We start from the raw sequence: 21882 nt of genomic DNA on the forward strand, positions 1-21882 counted from the left end.
CCCATAGTCTGGGTCCGGCGTCGGCTGCTCAGCCATGCTCCCTGACGTCAGAGCACCAGGAGTACAAAGCTGACAGCCAACGCCATCTTCTCCAGTCTTTCTTGCCGTGCGGTGATAGCAGTTCGCATTTGCCGGTCGGTGGACTCCTGACGAATTTTACTAATATACTTCAGTCCGAAGACTTTCTTCTCCACTCAAAGCTAAGTACCCCGTTGGGGAAACTTTTTTCTTGCTCCACTTCGATGTCAGAAAAAGTTAATTGTATTTCATGTGGGAAGCAAATACCTCATAAGGATTTTCATTCTTACTGTATTCCTTGCTTGGGCCCTGACCACGACGTAGCTAGTTGTCGGTTTTGTGCTAGATTCAATCAACGTACAATTAAGCGAAGGTACGATTTTGCTTTTCATTACTTCGGTAGGCGCTTTAACTACAAAATGTCGTCTGATACGGTCCCGGCTACCGGAGTTCATAAACGTCGCAAGGATAAAGACAGGCCTCCATGGTCCAAATCTGATGATAGCACACAAGCGGAGCCAGCTTCAGGTTTGGCCGTCGTCAGTGAGGCGCTTTTGCAGCCCCTTTCGTCGGCCATTTCAGAACCGACGGCCGAAACGGACTCTCATGAGGAGCCAACCAGGCCTTTAAATATTTCTGTTGCAGGACCTTCGGACAATGCTCCTTCGGATGGGTCCGGAGCCGCTGTGCAGGTACCGGCTTCCGAAGGGGTTTTCAGGCCTACTCAGCTACTAATAAAGGCAAAGCCAAAGACAAAGGCAAAGACTCCTTCAAAATCAAAGACTTCTACACAGGCTTCTTCTGAACCGGCTCCCAAGTCACAGAAACAGTTACTCAAGATGGCGGAGGATTTACTTACTATGATTAGGGGTTCTCATCCCCCTCCAGACAAAAGGCCAAGGCAGGATATTTCTTATGATTCCTCTGATCAGGCTTCTGTTTCCTCAGTTTCTTCTTCTGATCAGGAATATTCTTTCCCTCCTTATGAGGATTCTGATGCTGAAGAATCCATTCCTTCAGCTTCTCCCCCTGAGGATTTCTCTTTTGGGGAAACTTTGCATGAAATGAGGGAACATTTTCACTGGGAAGGACAGGAGTATTCGGAATCCAAGAAAAGGCTGAGGGCATTTCTTCTTCTTCTCCAACATAGATCCCTGGCTATTCCTCCTGTTTTGGATATTGTGGATGATGCCTTTTCGGAGGCTAACTTAACCCCTGACTCTTTTCCTCCTGCTCCTGTGAAACCTGATAGATATTACAGGGTTCCTGATTTCCATCAGTTTTTATACAATAACCCTTCTGCTGACCCTGAAACCATTTCTCAGGGTCCTAAGGGAGCTAAGGCCGCTTCTGCCAAAAATCCTACTCCTACTGAAAAGGATTCTCGCTCCTTAGAAAGGTGAGGCAAAAAGGTGTACACTTCTGCTACTTTGTCCATTAGGGCTTTAAACTGTCAATTTCATATGTTTAAATACCAACAATTTCTATTGTCTGTCTTAAAACAAAAGCTTACTTCCATTTCTGCCTGTGCAGAGGATAAGGAATTACATGACTTATTGCATGCCACTGAACAGGTTGGGAAGCATGGTTTACACTGTGGATTTGATGCCTTGGAGGCTTCTTGTAGGGCTGCGGCCTCTGGCACAGTCATTAGGAGGCATGCATGGCTAAAGGAACAAAATTTACCTGAACAGGTAAAGGCAAAATTATTGGATGCTCCTGTTCAGCCTAATGTTTTGTTTGGATCGAAAGCTGAAGAGGTGATTAAAAAGATGGAGGATAAGGCGAAATCAATGCAAACAGTTAAAGATTTCTTACAAGTACAGCCTCCTAGATTTAGCAGGAATTGGCCTTCGAAAAATTGGTCCTTTCCCACTTCAGACAGGCCTCAGAGGGGTAGATATAGACGTTCCAGAAGGAGGCCTCAATCACAAGCTACTTATAGACCAAGACAGTGGACTGCTTCCACCCCTAGGGGAGGAGAGGACAGGTCACTATCTCAAAGGAAGCAAACTCAATGACTCCCTCTGTGGGGCTACAGGAATTTCTTCCCTGGAAGCCCCTCTCGGAGGAAAACTCTCTTTTATCAAAATTGGACTCAAATAACCCAAGACAAATGGGTTTTGGATGTGGTTTTAAGAGGTTACAAATTCCATTTTCATACCTTGCCAAGGCCAAGCGGATGGCCAGACCTTCCAAAACATCAATGGATGGAGGCCTTAAACCAGGTGGAAGCTCTTTTGGCTATGAATGCCATAGAACTGGTTCCTCTTTCAGAGAGGGGAAAAGGGTTTTATTCAAGGCTCTTTCTAGTCCCAAGGAAGCAAAACTCATGGAGACCCATTCTGGATCTGTCGGTCTTGAACACCTTTCTAGAGATTCCAAAATTCAAGATGCTTACTCTACAGCAGCTACTTCCAATGCTGTCCAAAAATGCATGGATGGTAACTTTGGATTTAAAGGAGGCATATTTACACATTCCCATCAGGCAGGATCGCAGAAAATACCTCAGGTTCATAGCCGGATTGAGGCACTTTCAATTCTCTGTGCTGCCTTTTGGATTATCTACTGCGCCCAGGGTCTTCACCAAATGCCTGGCTCCAGTAGTAGTTTACTGCAGACTCAAGGGAATTCAAATTTACCCTTATCTGGACAATTGTCTAATTCAGGCAGACAGCAAGGATGCCTTACTCCAGCATCTAGAATTTGTACAGAACCTCCTCAAGTTCCTGTGATTCTCTGTAAACACAAAAAAGTCCAATTTGACACCATCACAACAGATAACTTTTCTGGGTGCTCTTCTAAACATCACAACCCAGATGGCATTTCTGATATCCGAAAAACAATTATAGCTGGCTTCAACTTTCAAAACCTTGGCAACTTTAACTCAACTATCTGCAAGGAAATTCCTGCAGGCTTTGGGTTACATGGCCTCCTGCATCCTTCTCGTACCATATGCAAGACTGCACATGAGGAAAATACAGTGGTACCTAAAAAGTGTATGGTCTCAGCATTGCCACAGTTTAGACAATACTGATCTCCGTCCTTCCTTGCCTTCAAAAGGAATTTCTTTGGTGGTCCGGGGCATGTGCTCTAAACAAAGGGAAACCCTTCCGTCTGCCTCCTGCCTCTCAGATTCTAACCACGGACGCCTCGGATTATGCTTGGGGAGCCCATTTTCGGGGCAACTGTCTGCAGGGCCTTTGGACAAAGGATCAGAAGCACCAGCATATCAATTTAAAGGAAATGTTAGCCGTTCAGAAAGCTCTATTGGCCTTCAGGAATCTTTTACAACCAGGACAACTACTAATACGGACAGACAACACCACAGTTATGTGGTACATAAACAAGCAAGGGGGATCTCATTCCTACCCCCTTTGCAGACTAGCCATGGATCTATGGAACACAGCTCTAGCTTGCAATCTGGATCTTCAAGCTCAGTTTCTACCAGGGAAACAAAACGTCCTGGCAGACAGTCTGAGCAGAAACCTTTCGAATCCACACGAGTGGATGCTGGACACCAAAATATTCAGGATGATAACAGCAGTCTGGGGATGTCCTCACATAGACCTCTTTGCATCCCATCTCAATCATCAACTACAGAATTTTTGCACCAAGACTTTCCACAGAGAAGCTTGGAAAGTGGATGCCCTGTCATTCAGTTGGAGGAACCTCTCGGGATATGCCTTTCCACCCCTTCCTCTTCTTCCACAGGTCTTATTGAAGATAAAACAGGACAAGCCCAAGATGATAATCTTGCTGGCTCCAAATTGGCCTCAACAGTTTTGGTATCCTACTCTAAAAAAAACCTATGTCTGGAGCCCCCTTGGGTTTTACCTCAGTCTCCGAACCTTCTGTCCCAACATCAGGGTCAGGTTCTACACTCTCATGTCAGAACTCTCAGCCTGGCGGCCTGGTTAATCCAGGGCCTTTGATTTCTTCTTTCCTACCCAAGCAGGTTATGGATGTCATTTTAGAAGCCAGACGTCCTAGCACTAGAAAATCTTATGCAGGAAAATGGAAAAGATTTTGTTCCTGGATGCAGGCTCAGGATTCTGATCCTCTTCTTCCTAACATTACCTTAATTTTACTTTACTTGACAGATCTCTTACATAAGGGTCTCTCTTTCTCTTCCATTAAGATACATGCCTCTGCTATTTCTGCTCATTATAATACAGACCCTCCCATCTTTTCCCACCAGCTCATGAGACAGTTTCTCAGAGGAACTAAGAACTTAAGACCTCCTAGATCTCCTCCCATTCCTGCTTGGGATCTCAACTATGTTTTGGAAAAACTAACCTTGCCTCCTTTTGAGCCTGCTGCCTCTTCTGACATCAAGTTTTTATCTTGGAAAACAGCTATCTTGTTAGCCCTAACCTCTGCCAGGAGAGTTTCAGAGTTACAAGCTCTTATGGCTGTGGAACCTTATATTATTTTTCATCAAGACAGGGTATCTTTGAGGACTAATCCTACCTTCATGCCTAAGGTGGTTTCCAAAGTGGCTTTAAATCAAACTATCCACTTGACTACCTTTTTCCCCACTCCTCAAAATAAAGGGGAAAGGATCTTACATTCCTTGGATGTACACAGACAACTACGTTTTTACCTGGACAGAACCAAGGACATCAGAAAATTAGAACAATTGTTTGTTTCTTATGCTTCAAGTTCCCAAGGTAAAGCCATTTCAAAACAGACCATTTCTAAATGGATTGCTCATGGAATCAGATTTTGTTATTCACACCATGGAAAGCAAATCCCATGGAGTATACGGACTCATTCCACCAGAGCTGCTGCCACTTCTGCGGCCTTCCTCGGGGGAGTTCCTACCAAAGACATTTTGGAAGCTGCAACTTGGAGTTCAGTGCATACTTTTTCTAAGCACTACAATCTATCTCTGTACTCTAAGTCTAGGGCAGGCTTTGCCTCTGCAGTCTTGCAGGGCCTTTTAGCCACCCCTTCGTCTTTATGACCACCTCCCTTTCTTTCAGCTTTGGGATTCTACCCTACAGTCATGACTGCAACAGTGAAACACGATGAACATAGTACAGTTGTGTACACCTATCATAAATGTAGATGTTCCGAGTGTCTTCACTGTTGCAGTCTGGGTTTCCCTCCCTCCTGTCCCCTCTTATTTTTACTTTTCACCATTCTTCTGAGGTGTATTTGCAAAGGTTTTGGGACCTTTTTCATTTTGGGACTCCTGACATCTGGGGCAAGAAAAACATGAGAAGATGGCGTCGGCTGTCAGCTTTGTACTCCTGGCACTCTGACGTCAGGGAGCATGGCTGAGCAGCCGATGCCGGACCCAGACTTTGGGATTCTGGCCGACCGAGGGCTGCCTGCCAGCAGGGGAGAACCCTACAGTCATGACTGCAACAGTGAAGACACTCGAACATCTACATTTATGGTAGGTGTACACAACTGTACTTTCTCACTCTTGTATAAGTTCTCATTAACCATAAAACCCAGATATCATTTTAACACATTTCACCCTCTGAGGACCAGAAAGTGATACCATTCATATTGAGAGGTTCTTCTGTAAAAACTTGTTAAAATGAAATTCACATACAAGAAATCAGAATAGCAAAATTCAGTAGTACCCAAACTAGGGTCGTCCTGGTTTACAAAGCCTAAGCAACTTTTTCTTTACTTTTCTAAAGGTAGAGATGAAAAACTGTGAAACGGGCTGAATTAAAGTTTTGGGAGTTAGGTCTTTTTTGGCTCCCCGCAGCTAACTGCTCCCAGGACCTGTCCTTGTTCACCTCTTCCATTGGACCTGCCTTAGCCTGACCAGTTTAATCCTGACTCAAGCCCAGTGCTGATGAGATAAGGGACCTTTGAGTTTTTTGCAGCTTAATTCCTTGTCCTTATCTCCTTCCATACCCAAGAGCTGAGGTGTTATGGGCTCTGTGGCATATTGACTACTGTTCCATGTGCTTCTGAGCTATGAACCCTGCCCTCCTACAGTATGGTATCCATTTATGAGTCTCCCAGCCTCCACCAGGAATCTGTGATGAGTAACCTCCCACCTCCGATGAACACTCCTTCATTCTGCACAACAATTTTGCTATTTGTAACCCTGTGGCAAAACCAGGGCTAAAACCTCTGTGTAGACCCCTTCAGATTAGTTAAGTTAGGAGACAGCAGGGCAAAGCGTTCTGTCTCTTAAATGAGCTTCTGTTGAACACAGATATGATCAATACTGACATAGTTTTCTAACTCATTTGTTTTGGATTGAACAGTGTATCGTAATTGTTGCTTCTGCCATTCTGACTTCCAATCTCGTACAGGTTGTATATCCACAGTCTCAAATAAAAGTCAGTAACTGCACAACATTTCTTAAACTTTAATTAATGTTATTGTTAAAGTGAGCATGATTGTTTACTCTCATCATTTTCACTGCAATGAAGTGCTTTCATTAAAAGTTGTGCTTACTTTTATAATGCATTATTCTACTTTAATTACATTAGAGTACATTTATTTATTCCTTTTTAAATATATCAGCCATGTTTTGTATTTGGTGTTACATATTCCCTTTTTATATTAACAGAGAGCTGCATTTGCCCATTTCCCAGAACTGCATGACTTTGCACTTTCAAATGTAGCAGCAGTGGACACTCGAGATTCATTGCAAAAGATCTTCGGACCTCTAAGGTAATGCATCTTTTTCTTCATAAGAAAAAAATAAAATTATATACTTATTTTCTGTGTCACTTCCTGTTGCTCCTTCAAAAGTCTGTCACTCTTGCCTCTTTTTTCTATCACTAATGTGTTATGTGCAGTTTGTCCTCATAAGTCCCAGCAGAGCAGAAGAGATCCATCTTGACTGATGGGAGATGGTCTGCTTTTGGAGAATTCTGCCTTTATGATAGCATGCATTGTCAGCACCTTATTTTCTGTTTCTTATGTCTTCCAGCAAGCTGTTTCATTCCAACAATTTAAAATGTTAATATAGTGCTTTAACTTAACACAGGAAAACTTTCAGGCCACAAGTCTTGCCGAGCTAGAATGCCCCCCAGAAGAATTACAGAACTGCTGCTTCCTCTCTACTTTCAGATCTTATCTAAAATTCCTTATATATAAAGAGTTCCCTGTTTGGCCTACTATCTAGGACTCTCCTAAATGAGTCTTCAGTTGAGATTGAATACCCTCCCACTTGACAATGCTGTTGAGCATTTTAACTCCATCTTCCGAGATACTCTTAACTCCCTAGCCCCCCTAAGAAATAAGGGTATCAAAACTAATTCCACACCATGGCTGACCAAAGAAACTAAACAAGTTATGCATCACAGAGACAAATCCTGGAAGCTCTACCAGAAAAATAAACTGTCCTCTACCTTAATCCTATATACCCAACTCCGCAACCAAGTTAAAAAAAAAAAAAAAACTTATTACCAAAGACAAAAAAAACTACTATAATAAACTTCAGTCCAATAACAATAAAAACCCAAAACAATTCTGGAAATCAGTCAATTCCCTTCTTCATCAAGGATCTCAAAACAACCCTTGCCCTGACCCTAATCTATCCGACAATGAACTGAGCTCCCACTTCAATACCTTCTTTACTGAAGCCATAGCTAAACTAACCAAAACATTCCCTACCAGCAATCCACCTAACTCCCTCTTTACTTCACCCAACAACCCAAACACTCTTCTCAATTTCCATCTCAAACCTGTCTCCACCACTTTTATAAAAAAGCTTCTCTCCAAGCTAAAGCCATGCTCTAATGCCCCCGACAACATTCCCTCTTCCTTCCTCAAACATGCAGCTGAAGGTATCACTCTCCCAATTAGTATTCTGATTAATAGATCCTTAAATGAGTCATACGTACCAAAACTTTGGCGTTCAGCCTACATTCTACCTCTTCACAAAGGAGGCAAAAACACCACTATTTCTAACTTCCGCCCCATCGCCCTACTCTCTCCAATATCTAAAATTCTAGAAAAATGTGTCCACCACCAACTTTTACCCTATCTAATTCAAAATCACCTCCTAACACCCACCCAGCATGGCTTCCGCCCTGGCCACAGTACCATAACTGCCCTACTATCCTTCCTAGAAACTGTCAGTCTAGCACGAGACTCTGGACTCATTGTATCCACAGTTCTGTTAGATCTTTCAAAAGCCTTTGACACCATCTCCCACGCCCACCTTCTTCATCATCTGGCTAATCTCAATCTCTCCCCAAATACTCTATCCTGGTTCTCCAGTTACCTATCTGATAGATCTCAAGCAGTCAAATGGAAGAACTCCTTCTCCTCCTTTTTGCCTACACCTACTGGCGTTCCTCAGGGATCCATCCTTGGACCCATGCTTCTCAACATCTTTATAAATAACCTTCACACCTTCATCCCTGAAACCACAGTCATCCAATACGCTGATGACTCTACCTTGATCTGCTCTGCCCCAAACTTTCCTGAACTCCTGACCAAAACCCAATTAGCCTTTACCACTACAGAGAACTGGATGCACCAAAACCACCTTTCTCTCAACTCCAATAAATCCAAAATACTAATTTTTCTCCCCTCCAAGGTTTCCTCTTTGGACAAAAACACTTTCAATGTTCTAAGCCAAACTAACACTGCCATTGAAGTGGTCCCCTCTGCAAAACTCCTTGGCATCACCATTGACGAACACCTCAAATTTGATCTTCACATACAACAAAACATTAGGAAAACCCACCAAAAGCTAGGTGTGCTATTTAGGAACAACCACTTTCTTTCAAACTCCACTAGGCATACCCTGGCAACCACCTACCTCCTACCTTCCCTTCTATATGGAGCCCCTCTTCTAACCAATTTGTCTGTTACCAACACCTCTAAGCTCGAAGCTTGCTATAGTAAGATCTCTAAATTTGCCACCAAATCCAAAACATCAGCTCACCACTGCCTCAGACTTCACTCTCTGAACTGGTTAGAACTCCCTAACCACCTAGACTATCTACAACTAACCACCGCTCACAAGCTAATATTCTCCCCTGATAAATGCCCATCCTTAAAGGACATCCTTCCTCCATGCATCCCTAACAGATCACGGAGATCAGAACACCAAAACCTAATCTCCATTCTTAAACCCAAATGACCCGCTGGCCAGCTTTTACTCTCCTTTTCTCTAGGTAAAAAATGGAACTCTCTGCCTCCTTCACTTAGGACTATACCCAACACTGACTCCTTCAAAACTCAACTTTTAAAAATGGAACTCTCTGCCTCCTTCACTTAGGACTATACCAAACACTGAATCCTTCAAAACTCAACTTTTTCTTCACCTATCTTCCAAATGGAAATGCTCCTGCTTTCACCCCACTTAAATTCTAGGGACTCCCAACTAAGCTCCCCTTACCCCCACTCCACTATACTCTCATACTCTCATACTTGTTCTTAATTCTCAAAAGATCTAGAACTAGCAGACTTTAATTGACTCCAAGCATATGAATATTGTTTCAAAAAAAAAAATCTGTTGTCAAGTTGTTAAACTGTCTTATAATGTACTTTGCACTCTGAATCTCTCGAATGTATGTACCCTACTCTTTATTTCACATTGTAACCTTTATTTGTTTTTGCAACCTTTATTGTATGGTATTTCACTTTGCAACCTTTATTTGCATTTTTGTAACCTATATTGTATTATACTGTTCATGGAGCTTTTCTCCCTGGGCCTCCACTGAAAATGGGCACTTCTTGGCCCAGTGAACTTCCCCGGTAACCAAACTGAAAATAAATAAATAAATAAATTGTCATTCCTTTGTCCACAGTTTGATGTAGTGCATACTGCATTTTACTGGTACAGATTACCATATCACACACTACTGTAGTAGTGTGTTTGGCGCCTGTTTTCTGTCACTTGCATAGTTTGGATCTTATTTATGACATTTGTTATGGATTTCCAAATGTGATGCCTCAAGCAGCTGAGTCAGGCAACTATATAGCCACAATGTTGTTACTGCTTGGCAGAGGACCAGTGTTTGAGGCATTACAGTAAATGCCAGCATTTCATCCCTGCCACCCAAAGATACAGTGGGAATAAGCTTTTCATGTAGTGTGCTTCTTGGAGCATGTCCGAGGTTAAGAATGCCTGGTGAATAAACCCAAGACATATGCCTGAACACCATAAGAAGTGGAGGACAGACATTGTTCACACCTTTTTGGAGGTGTACCCTCATGTGGCAACTTCATCCTCAGCTGTAGCATGACAGAGAATGTAGCCAGTACTAAGATCTCATTCAAATAGTGACAGCACACATATGTACTCACTCTGCTTCTGGGGAGTGGTTGCTGTAGTTTTCTCAGCATGGAGCAGTGGTAGTACTTGGAGTAAAGGGTTCTTCTGTGCACACATTCACCTGGTTTTAGTAGGTCTCAGTGACTGTGGATAATTAGGGTTTTTTGGGGTGATCTTCTCCTTGGTCCACAATTCAGTGACTGTTTAAATTATGGTGGAATCTGTCAACATAAGTACAGTGACGAAGTTGGGGCTTCTGGACTGTCATGTGAAACAGTGGAATTTTTCTAGGGAGTTTTTGAAGAAACAGTATGGTGAAACAGCTCATATTCTCTGATGACGCTTCTAGTGAGTTTTTGAAGAAGCAGTGTGGGGAAATAGCTCATATTCTCTGATGACGCTTCTAGTAGGTTTTGGAAGAAGCAGTATGGTGAAACAGCTGAAATTCTATGATGACAATTCTATTAAGTTTTTTAAGAAGCAGTATGGTGAAACAGCTCATTTTCTCTGATAACAATTCTAGTGAGTTTTTGAAGAAGCAGTATGTTGAAACCACCCAAATTCTCTGATGGTGATCCTAAAGAGTTTTTTTTTAAAAAAGCAGCATGGTACTGCATTACCTGTGGAGCAGAAAGTAGCAGATGTGCAAAATAAATTGGAAGAATTAAGTCTTCGAATTGTTTTATCTGGAAGAAGAGGCACGAAGGTATAATTTGAGTGGCATATTAAAATGAGAAAAGTCTTGAATTTGTGAAAAACAAAATGGTGATATGGAATATTATTTCCCCCCTAAGTGAATAGAGGAAACTTTTTGGCTACAGTTGCCATTGGCTGATGGACAGTATGGATGCCTGAGAGTGATTTTGATACGATTTTTGACTTGGTAAGAAAAAGAGCAAGTTTTACCACAGTTGTTTCAACCAGGAAAAAAGATCAAGGTGTAGTAGGTATTCTGGAAAAATCAAGTTATGAGTACCCAAAGCTTTCCCTGCTAAAGTGGACATATTTTCTAGATCCAGTAAGTTACTGTGCCCAGCAATCTTCAGGGTGTTTTCCCCATGGGAATGCAAATGTTTGTCAGTGTAGTTAGCAGTGAATGTGTTACTGGGATTCCGTAGCTGCTAGGTCAGTAATGGCGAACCTTTTGGTTTCGGTTTGTCAGAAATGGCGAACCTTTTGGTTTCGGTTTGTCAGAAATTTGGAAAATACCTAACTTGACTCTGCTGGTGTGTTGTCCCCCACCTCAAACAAAAAGGATTTAAAAATAAATAAATAAATAAATAAATAAATAAATAAATAAATAATAAAACAGCATAGGCCTCAGTACTTTAGGGATAACTCTGAACACAATCAGAGACAAATCTAGAAATAAGAGACATGGGCAATTTTGAACTACTAGTACTATTAATCTGCGACACTGATAGAAAAAAATGAATGTGAATTAATATACATTTTCTGAAGTAAAATAAGTCTATAAATCTAATTAATCTGATGCTCTCCGTCTTATTGATCACGGATAGGTTATGGATCCGACCCAACAAAGTGAGCAGCAGCTCCTGAGCTCAAGCTGTTCCATTCTCCTAACTTCCTACTTCCCATAATCCTCAGATCTCATTTGCTGCCATCGTGAATGGTTGGTTCCTGAGCTTGGGCAAGCCTTTGGATAAGTATTGATTTTTGTTAAAGGGGTTTTCTTCTCCCTTTCCGTCGTATGTTAGGGTTAACTATATCCATAATAGTTTGTTGTAGTTTCCTCCTTCCCTCTAGTTGGTTCTGGCATTAGGTCCCTTCTCGTCCTTTTTTTTCTTCCCTTCTATTTCTTTTCTTGTGAAGTGTGTGTGTGTGGTGTGCTTGTATGTTCCAGGTATGGCAGAGAAGCCCATGGTCTTTAAATGCTGCTCCTCATGTGTAAGGAAGTTGTCCCCTGCAGACACGCATAAGGAGTATGTCTGCTGTCTAAAAGAGCCCTATTTAGAGGTTGAGTGTGACATTTGTGCTGGATTCAAACCTCTGTCTCTCCTAGACTGTAGAAACAGGCTTCTTCTAAAGGGCTTGGCCTCAGGGGGTCCCTTAGTTTCAGGTTCCTCTCTAAGGCGCCCCCGGATCCGAAAAGGAAGCATACTTCCTCTAAGGATCACACTTCTAAAGTGACCCAGGCTCTCGAATCCAAGTGCTACGAGGCTGAGTCCAGCCTTTCGGGAGGCTTTAGATACAGCCTATTCGGCACCGAGAGCCTTGGCTCCTACAGCCTCCTCCGAATCCTCCAGGACTGGCAGGGTCTCTGATCCGACAGAAAGGACTAAGTCACCATTGGCTCCGACAGGTCTTTGGCAGACTGGCCCGGATCTGCCAGTTCTGTCCTCTGCTCCGGACCAGTCGGCTGTCTATGCACCACCTGAGACCGATATTTTGGTAGACTCCCCAGTTAGATCCCAGTCCTCAGATCTAAAGAGGCCAAGCAGATCCTCTTCCAGGGACCGTAGACTGTCCACTCACTCTGGTCACTCCTCAGTTTCATTTAGGTCCACCAGAAGTTTGCTTCCCTCGGATATGCACCTAGGGTTCCCTCTCCCACCCCCAATGCTCCTCTCTCCCAGACCGACTCATGAGAGCTTGGTTCCCCAGGTTCAGAGCTCGTTGAAGGAGCGGCATTTGGCATCGGGGAGCACCCTTGCGCCCATGCCACCTGGGTCAGCTCATTTTCCCTCGGGGTCTGCCTTACCTCGTGCCGTAGATGTCCACCCAGGCCACCGAGGGGGCAGGTTTGGGTCTGGAGTTTCCGGATTGCTCTCTCCCCTTGGGGGTTTTGGCCTTGGACAGCTCGGGACTGATATCGTCCAGGGGGTCCCCCCACATGGGCTATGTCGGTGGGGAGAGGGAGGAGGGGGCTTTGTCCAGTCCTTCGGCCTTTCAGGTGATAGAGAGGACCGTGTCCTGCTGGTCAGCTTTCTCCTCAGCTCTGAACCCCATATTACCTGGTTCCATTTTGGAAGGTAAGTCCTCGTCTTTGCCCCAGAGTCAGCCACCCTGAGATCACCTTCAGAGGGGAGCTACCCTTACCCCCCTTGGGGTCCCCACCTACTCTGAGTCCTCCCCTGAGCCCTGGGCAGAGGAGCCTCCTTGGAAGAGGTCGTGCAAGAGGAGGCATCTTGACTCCCCACGGGAGTCATTGATGGATGACACGGACTTCGATGAAGTGGACTGGTCCCCCAGACTTCCGCCTGAGGAAATGTCCTTCTGTGCCATCCTAGAAATCCTCAAAGAGTGGGGTGGTTGGACTCCCCCATCCCCACCCTCCGAGGAGTCTGTCTTCCTGAAGGCATTCAGGGCGGGCCCATTTACCTCTTGGGTGTCTCCCCCTTCTTACGAGTTGGACCATCTTGTGGCCAGCATATCTTGGAAGGGGCTGGATAGAGTGGAACAAGTGCCGAAAAGAGCAGACAAATTCCTCAACCCCCCTCAAAGAGATGCCCTTCTGGAGCAGAGGTGTACCAGTGGATGCTATTGTGGTTGCCACAGCCACCAAGAAGGAGCTCGCAGAGCAGAGCTCATCGGTCCATCCACGAACAGGGAGTCTAGGGTGGTAGACTGATTCTGGAAGCTCGTTTACACCTCAGCCACGTTTGCACTGAGGACAGCTAACTACATGACACATTTCTTCTGGCTGCAAAGGGACCTGGTGTCAGAGCTCTCCAAGTCCCTTAAAGAGTTATTGCCTCCACAGAGCTTGAAGACGGTTTCTCCGAAGCTTACAACTCTCACCTCCCTAGCCAGCGCTTCAACAAAGTTGATCTCAACATTTGGTAGAGGTCACCTCTTGGGCTGTGCGGGTACAGGCATTGCCATAAGGCGTCGCACCTTGCTCTGCCTCTGCGGATTTGCAGACAACTTCAAGGCGGCCTTCACTAATGCCCTTTTTAATGGGTCCACCCTCTTCAGGCCCTCAGTCAAAGAGACTTTGATCCACAGCGAGCAGGAAGGTAAGACATTGTTGGCAGTCAGGATCAAGTTTGCTACTCCCCAATGGTCCTTTTCTATGACTCAGAGGGACAGTAAGAAACTATGGTTCCGCAAGTCACAGTCTTTCCTCCAGGATGCTCCACAGGATCCCTCCTCTTCTGGCTGGGGTAGGGGGTTCAATAGCAGGTGCCGCTCTAGAGGCAGAGGGGGTCTGCAGAATCAGGGATTCTGAGAGCCTTTCTTGGAAAAGCCCCAGCAGCTCCCCTGAAGTGCTGCCCAACTGCCCTACCCTGGAGCCAGTCAGGGGTTGGATATCCCTGCACCAAGTGGTCAGTGCCACCATCACTTTGTACTGGTGGGTGCTCAACATTGTATCTAGGGGTTATGCCATCCCATTCGATTCCCCACCACCACTACAAAGGTCTCTCCCGGATGTTTCACCCCACCAAAAGGAGTTGGCTCTCGTAGAGGTCCATGACCTTTTTCAAAAAAGGGCCATCCAAAAGGTCCCAACAGGGTAGCTAGGATCCAGAACTTACTCTCGCTTCTTTTTAGTGCCAAAACGAACAGGGGACCTGTCTCTTATCCTGGAACTCAATTGACTGAATCTGTCAGTCCAGAAGTCAAAGTTCCGGATGGTCACTATTCAGTCCATTTTGCCGCTTGTGCGCAAGGATGACTGGATGTACTCCATAGATCTCAAGGACACCTACTATCACATCAAAATAGACAGACACTCCAGGAGAGTTCTGCACTTACTGGTGGGGGCCAATCACTATCAGTTCAGGACCCTGCCATTCGGCCTCACGTCAGCACCCCGGGTGTTCACCATATGTATAGCAGTGGTTGCAGCCCATCTCTGGCTGCAGGGATTTCAGATCTTTCCATACCTGGATGATTGGCTCCTTACAGCTTCCACAAAGCCAAAGCATCATCATCTTCAAGCCGTGGACTTCATCCTGACCCTTTTTCGAGACCTAATGATTACGGTGAATTTTCTGAAGTCACACCATTCCTCCTGTCAAAGACTGGAATTCATAGGGATGGTCTTCGACACAGGGTCGGAGACAGCAGCTCTTTCTCTCGGTAGAGTGGCCACCATCCAACAATCCACTCCATTTTGAGATAGGACTGAGTCCCAGTTCATCTCGTTCTTCAGGTTCTGGAGTCGATGGCTTTGTCCATCCAACTGGTTCCCATGGCCAGACTCCACATGTGGGTGCTCCAGTGGACTCTGGCAGTACAATGGTCTCCTTGCCTTCATCCGCTGTCTCACATGATCAGTATTTCCAAGGTATGCAAGCATCACCTATCTTGGTGGGTTCAGACCCTGGATCTCATGTTGAGGAGACCCTTTTGCCTTTCTCTGCCCCAAGCCACAGTGACCATGGACACCTCCCTGTTTGGGTGGGGGGGGGGCATTTCCATGGAAGGATAGTCCAAGGCATGTGGACTCCATTAGAGGCCAAGTTACACATCACTGTCCTCGAGATGAGGGCAGTCCTCTTGACGTTGCAAGCATACCAGGACTTACTCCCTCTTGGGAAGGTAACTGTTCAGACAGACAATATGGCAGTAGTCTGGTATGTCAACAAACAAGGTGGAACATGATCTTACCCTCTGTGCAGAGAGGCCATGAGAGTTTGTGAATGGGCGATAGCCTCAGGCTGCTTTCTTCTTGCAGTGCATACCCCCGACAAATCCAACGTTTTAGCGGACAAGCTGAGCAGGACTATCCTGAGTCCTCACGAGTGGTCCCTGAATCAGTCAGTGGCGAACCGGATCTTCAGCAGATGGGGATCCCCGTGCTGTGACCTGTTTGCATCTTGGGACAATCAGAGGTGCAGCACCCTTTTGTCCTGATCCTCCCTCTGGGCAAGTCCCCCAGGGACACACTGACTCACGATTGTCCGCCGGGTCTCCTATATGCCTATCCTCCAGACCCCTTGATTCCTAAAGTTCTGCAGAAAGCACAGCACCTTAAAGGCTGAACTTTTCCTCATTGCCCCCTTTTGGCCTCGGCAGACGTGGTACTCCCTTCTTTGGTTTCATCTGAAATATCCGCCTTGAACATTAGAACTAGCTCTGGATCTTGTTTCCCACTGGGGGGCTTCCTTCTCCTAAAATGTAGTCCTTGAGACTGACAGCCTGTTTCCGACGGTTCCAGTGATCCTCAGCCAAACCAAGTTACCTTCCCCGGTGCAGGATATTATTTTGGCTTCTCAGAAGCCTTCTACCAAGGAAGTCTACCTCAGCAAATGGAAGTGTTTTTTTTATTTGGGTTCACCAGAGGGACATAGATGTTTTTCGGCCCTCATGTCAACTATCTTGTCCTTCTTGTCTTGTCTTTTTCACTAGGGGGTGAGCTTTTCTACGATAAAGCTTCAGCTAGCAGCGATATCCAACTTCCATCTGGATGTTAGTCTAGTCTTTTCTTCTAGGTTATCTAAAGCATTCCTAAAAGGGGATTTCTTACTTTGCCCTCCCTTGAAGGATACTTCCCCTCTGTGGGATCTTTGCTTGGTACTGCAGTCTTTGACCCTTCCCCCATTCGAGCCTGTAGCAATGTGTGATATCAAGTTCTTGTCATGGAAGACTGCCCTTTTAGTTGCTTTTACTTCCACCAAGAGGATCTCGGAATTGCAAGCCCTTTGTATTGAGCCCCCTTTCCCTTAGAACCCATCCTTCTTTTGTCCCCAAGGTGGCTTTGGAAAATAACATGAATCATTGTATACAACTTCCAATCTTTTTCCCCCAATTATGCCAAAAAAGACTAGTATCAGCTGCATTGCTTGGATGTGCATAGACAGCTGCATTTCTATATAAACAGGACTGAAAATTTTCGAAAGTATGACCAACTATTTGTATCCTTTTTCTCAGGGCAGGATAGAGAAGGCCATATCAAAAGTCTCCCTTTCTCATTGGATTGTTTCCTGCATAGGGCATATCTATCAGCTTAACAACAAAGATCTTCCCAGACCTCTCAAGGCTCACTCTGCTAGGTCTGTGGCTACTTCCTCCGCATTCTGTGCCAGGACATAATTGGATGACATTTGCACTGCGGCCACTTGGTCGAGTCCTCATATTTTTGTGATGCACTATAAGTTGGATCTGGTGTCTAGTGGTAGGGCATCCTTTGGTTCTGCTGTGCTCCGGCATGTCCCTCCTTGAGGCCTCCCAGGATTTTGAGTAGCTGGGAACTCTGACCCATCCTTGATCAATAATGACATGGATAGCATCAGATTAAGAGTTATGTCCTCACCATAACTTGGCATACGTTCCCACCCTCCGTCCCCCTCCTTCTGGTGGCCCAGCAAGCTTTGGGGATGTTGTGTGGGCTGATGGTCCGTGTTTTCTGAATAATATAGGTCTCTGTAAGGGACATTTTCTTAGCAAACTCGATCTGAGGATTATGGGAAGTAGGAAGTGAGTAGGGAGGAGCTTGAACTCAGGAGCTGCCACTCACTTTGTCAGCTCTGATCTGAGGGTTGGATCCGTAACCCATCTAGATAGCACAGATGCCAAGTTATGGTGAGTACATAACTCTCTGTCATTCACAGAAGCAAGTAACTAGACTAGAGTAAAACATTGTCTGTATATCTACTAAGTATTACGTAAAAGTAAAAAATCATACACTGAAAGCATGGCAAGGGAGCTAAAAAGAAGTATTTTAATTGTAAACAGCAGGGTAAGTGCTTTCACGATAAAACGTACCACTTCATCAGACCATGATACAATGTGAAGCTCCACATAAATATATATCAGACCCAAAGCAATCACATTGCAATAATCCAAACCCTCCCATTAAAATCAATTAAGAAAATTAACAAAAGTCTCGACATTAAATCCAGCTAAATAACAAAACAATAAAAGTAAAAGATAAAGCAAAATATACATATTAAAAAAAATACGCAAGTATAATACATAACTAAAGATCACTTCTTTCATAAACCTTGAGATCTCAAAACAGGTTTTAAAGAAACATGACCATTAAGCCCAGAGCCTCTGTTAGACTTCATCCTAAGAATCCATTCTAATTCATACCTCTTGATTTTATTTCTCAAATCACCAAGTCGTGGGCTCATAAAGATGAACAGTTAAAGCTTAAAAGAGCTTTGGGCGGACACCCTGATGTTCTTCGTGTTTCACTGTTGCAGTCATTACATTTGGATAATCCTGCTGGCAGGTTGCCCTGAGCCGGCTTGAATTCCAAAGTCTTGGGTCCTGCGTCGGCTTCTGTCACCCCTTCCCTGACATTAGGTCGTCAGGGGTATAAAGAAGCAGCCGACGCCATTTTCTTCAGTCTTTCTTGCCGTGCGGTGCCTGAAGCAGAAGCAGTTCGCAAATGCTGGTCTGCCGACTCCTGAGGTTTTTATGTTTGATTTTCAGATCTGAAGTCTTCAGTAAAGCTAAGTACCCCGTTGTGGAAACTTTTTTCTTGCTCCATTCCGCTATCAGAAAAAGTTAATAATTGTATTTCTTGTGGAAAGCAAATACCTCATAAGGATTTTCATTCTTACTGTATTCCTTGCCTAGGCCCTGATCACAACGTTACTGATTGTCAGTTTTGTGCTAGATTTAACCAACCCACTATTAAGCGTCGGTATGATTTTGCTTTAAACTTTTTTGGACGCCAGTTTAATTGTCCTGAAATGTCGTCGGATAGCCATCCGACTACTGGAGTTTACAAAAAACGCAAAGAAAAGGATAGAGAGAAACAACCGAGGCTCAAAACCGATGACGAAGCTTCTCCTAAGCCAGTCACCGGTTCTCAGTGAGGCGCTTTCGCAGCCCCTGACGCCCGCTACTTTAGAGTCACAGGCCGCTACCGACTCCCACGTGGAGTCGGCCATGCCGCTGGATACTCAAGGTATTGGAGCCTTGGATGCTAATCCCTCAGATGGGTCCGGAGCCTCTGAGCAGGTACTGGCTTCTGAGGGTGTATTCAGACCTAAACATCTTTACATTAAAATGGCTTCAGCTTCAAAGGCAAAGACTAAAGCACCTTCTAAAGCAAGGAAACAAACTCAAGAGCCACGTGGACAAGCCTCTATGCCCAAAAAACAGATGGCTGAAGACTTGATTACCTTGATCAGGGGTTCCCATCCCCCTCCTGATAAGAGGCCTAGGCAAGACACTGACTATGAATCTTCAGATCAGGTTTCTGTTTCTTCTGATTCCTGTTCTGATCAGGAATATTCTCTTTCCCCCTATGAGGATGCTGATGCTGAAGAATCTATACCTTCAGCATCTCCTCCTGAGGACTGTTCCTTTGGGGAAACCTTGCACACCATGAGGGAGCATTTCCACTGGGAGAGCCAAGATTTTTCAGAATCTAAAAAGAGGCTCAGGGATTTTCTTTTACTACCTCAGCACAGACCTCTAGCTATTCCACCTGTGTTAGACATTGTAGATGATGTGTTTTCGGAGTCTAGTCTGACCTCTGACTCCTTACCCCCAGCTCCTGTTAAGCCTGACAGATATTACAGGGTTCCTGACTCACACAAATTTATTTTTTAAAAACCCTGTTGCTGACCCAGAAACTATTTCACAGGGTCCAAATGGCGTTAAGGCTTCCACTGCAAAAAACCCAACCCCCTGTGACAGAGATTCAAGGGCACTGGATAAATGGAGAAAAAATGTTTACACATCTGCAGCTTTGGATATAAGGGCCTTAAACTGTCAGTTTCATATATTTAAGTGTCAGGAACATGTCATGGGATTGCTTAAACAAAAAATGTTAAATTCTGAATGTGCAGAAAACAAGGAAATGCAGGATTTATTGTATGCAGCAGAACAAGTTGGAAAACATACTTTGCAATGTGATTTTGATTCTTTGGAGGACTCCTGCAGGGCCGCAGTTACGGGTTCTGTAATTAGGAGGCATGCTTGGTTAAAGGAACAAAATCTGCCTGATCATGTTAAAGTTAAATTGATAGATGCACCTTTACAGCATGATACTTTGGTGTTAAGGCAGAAGAGGTGTTAAAGAAAATGGAGGACAAAGCTAAATCTATGCAAACTGTCAAAGATTTTTTACAAGTACAGCCACCTAGGTTTAGTAGACACTGGACTACAAAAAATTGGTCCTTTCCTGTGTCAGACAGACCTCAAAGGGGCAGATCCAGACTCCCTAGGAGCAGATCCCATGTGCAAGGTTCTTATAGGCCCAAGCAATGGGGTGCTTCTACCTCCAAAGCTGGAGAAGATAGATCACAAACATACAGAAAACAGTCCCAATGACTTCCCCCCTGCCTGCACCAAGCACTTGTCTTCTGGCAGCACCCTTAGGGGGAAAATTAACACTTTTTGCTCAAAATTGGCACATCATAACCCAGGACAAGTGGGTTCTAAACATAGTGTCACAATGCCACAAGTTCCATTTCCATACTCTGCCAAAGGCAAACGGCTGGCTAGATCTGCCAAAAAATCAATGGGCAGAGGCACAAAAACAAGTCTCATCCCTCATGGACATGGCGGCCATTCAACAAGTACCAGAACAAGAGCAAGGACAAGGATTTTACTGAAGACTGTTCTTGGTACCTAGAAAGGACAAGGCCTGGAGGCCGATACTGGACCTATCTATTCTGAACACTTTCCTGGATATTCCAAAATTCAAAATGTTGACTTTACAGCAGCTTCTGCCCATGCTGGGCAAGAATGCCTGGCTTGTGACTTTAGACCTAAAAGAGGCATACCTGCATGTTCCAATCAGAAAATCATGCAGAAGATACCCAAGATTCAAGGCTGGTTCATTGCATTACCAATTCCCTGCACTGCCCTTTGGCTTATCTACTGCGCCTAGTGTCTTTACAAAGTGCCTGGCACCAGTAATTGCATTCTGCAGACAAGGAGGAATACAAATATATCCTTACTTGGACGACTGTCTCATTCAAGCAGAGAACAAGGACATTCTTCTTCAACATCTGGCGTTTGTGAAAAGACTTCTAACATGCCTAGGGTACACAGTCAGCAAAAAGAAATCAAAGCTAGTACACTCACAAGAGATAACATTCCTGGGTGCAAGCTTGAATACAACTGCCCAGATGGCTTATCTCACCCCAGACAAACAAAGGCAACTGACTGCCTTTTTCAAAATGTTGGCAACAAAGGCCCAGTTATCTGCAAAAAAAAATTCTGCAGGCTTTGGGCTTCGTGGCATCCTGCATCCTACTAATTCCATATGCAAGACTGCATTTCAGGAAACTTCAGTGGTACCTAAAAAGTGTTTGGACTCAACGTTGCCACAGCCTGGAAACAGTCATTACTCTCATTCCCTGCCTGCAACAGGAGTTACGATGGTGGGCAAAGGCTTGTCACCAGAACAAGGGACAGCCATTCACATTGCCTCCAGCCAGGCAGACACTAACAACAGATGCATCAGACTATGCCTGGGGAGCCCACATGGCAGGAAGATGCATTCAGGGCACATGGTCCTCAAACCAAATGCATTTACATATCAATCAAAAAGAGATGTTAGCTGTTCAAAATGCCATGACAGCCTTCAAGAACCTACTTCATCCGGGACAACTACTGATAAAGACAGACAACACCACGGTCATGTGGTATGTAAACAAGCAGGGGAGCACACATTCATACCCCCTTTGCAGATTAGCCATGACCTTGTGGGACACAGCTTTGACTTACCAAGTACATCTGCAGACACCATTCCTGCCAGGAAAGGA

General features: G+C 44.6%; 1 protein-coding gene across 3 annotated transcripts in view; it reads left to right on the forward strand.

The window, feature by feature from the left end:
* Positions 1–21882, forward strand: part of AQR (aquarius intron-binding spliceosomal factor) — a 2539865-nt gene that overhangs the window by 784617 nt on the left and 1733366 nt on the right. For all 3 annotated transcript variants that reach the window (XM_044073871.1, XM_044073874.1, XM_044073872.1), the window contains one exon: positions 6569–6672. In XM_044073871.1, the coding sequence (XP_043929806.1) occupies positions 6569–6672 (104 nt within the window). The remainder of the gene's footprint in view (positions 1–6568; positions 6673–21882) is intronic.

The sequence above is a fragment of the Protopterus annectens genome, chromosome 6.part0, assembly GCF_019279795.1.
Source record: "Protopterus annectens isolate FY-2018-M chromosome 6.part0, PAN1.0, whole genome shotgun sequence".
In the NCBI taxonomy this organism is placed as follows: domain Eukaryota; kingdom Metazoa; phylum Chordata; order Ceratodontiformes; family Protopteridae; genus Protopterus; species Protopterus annectens.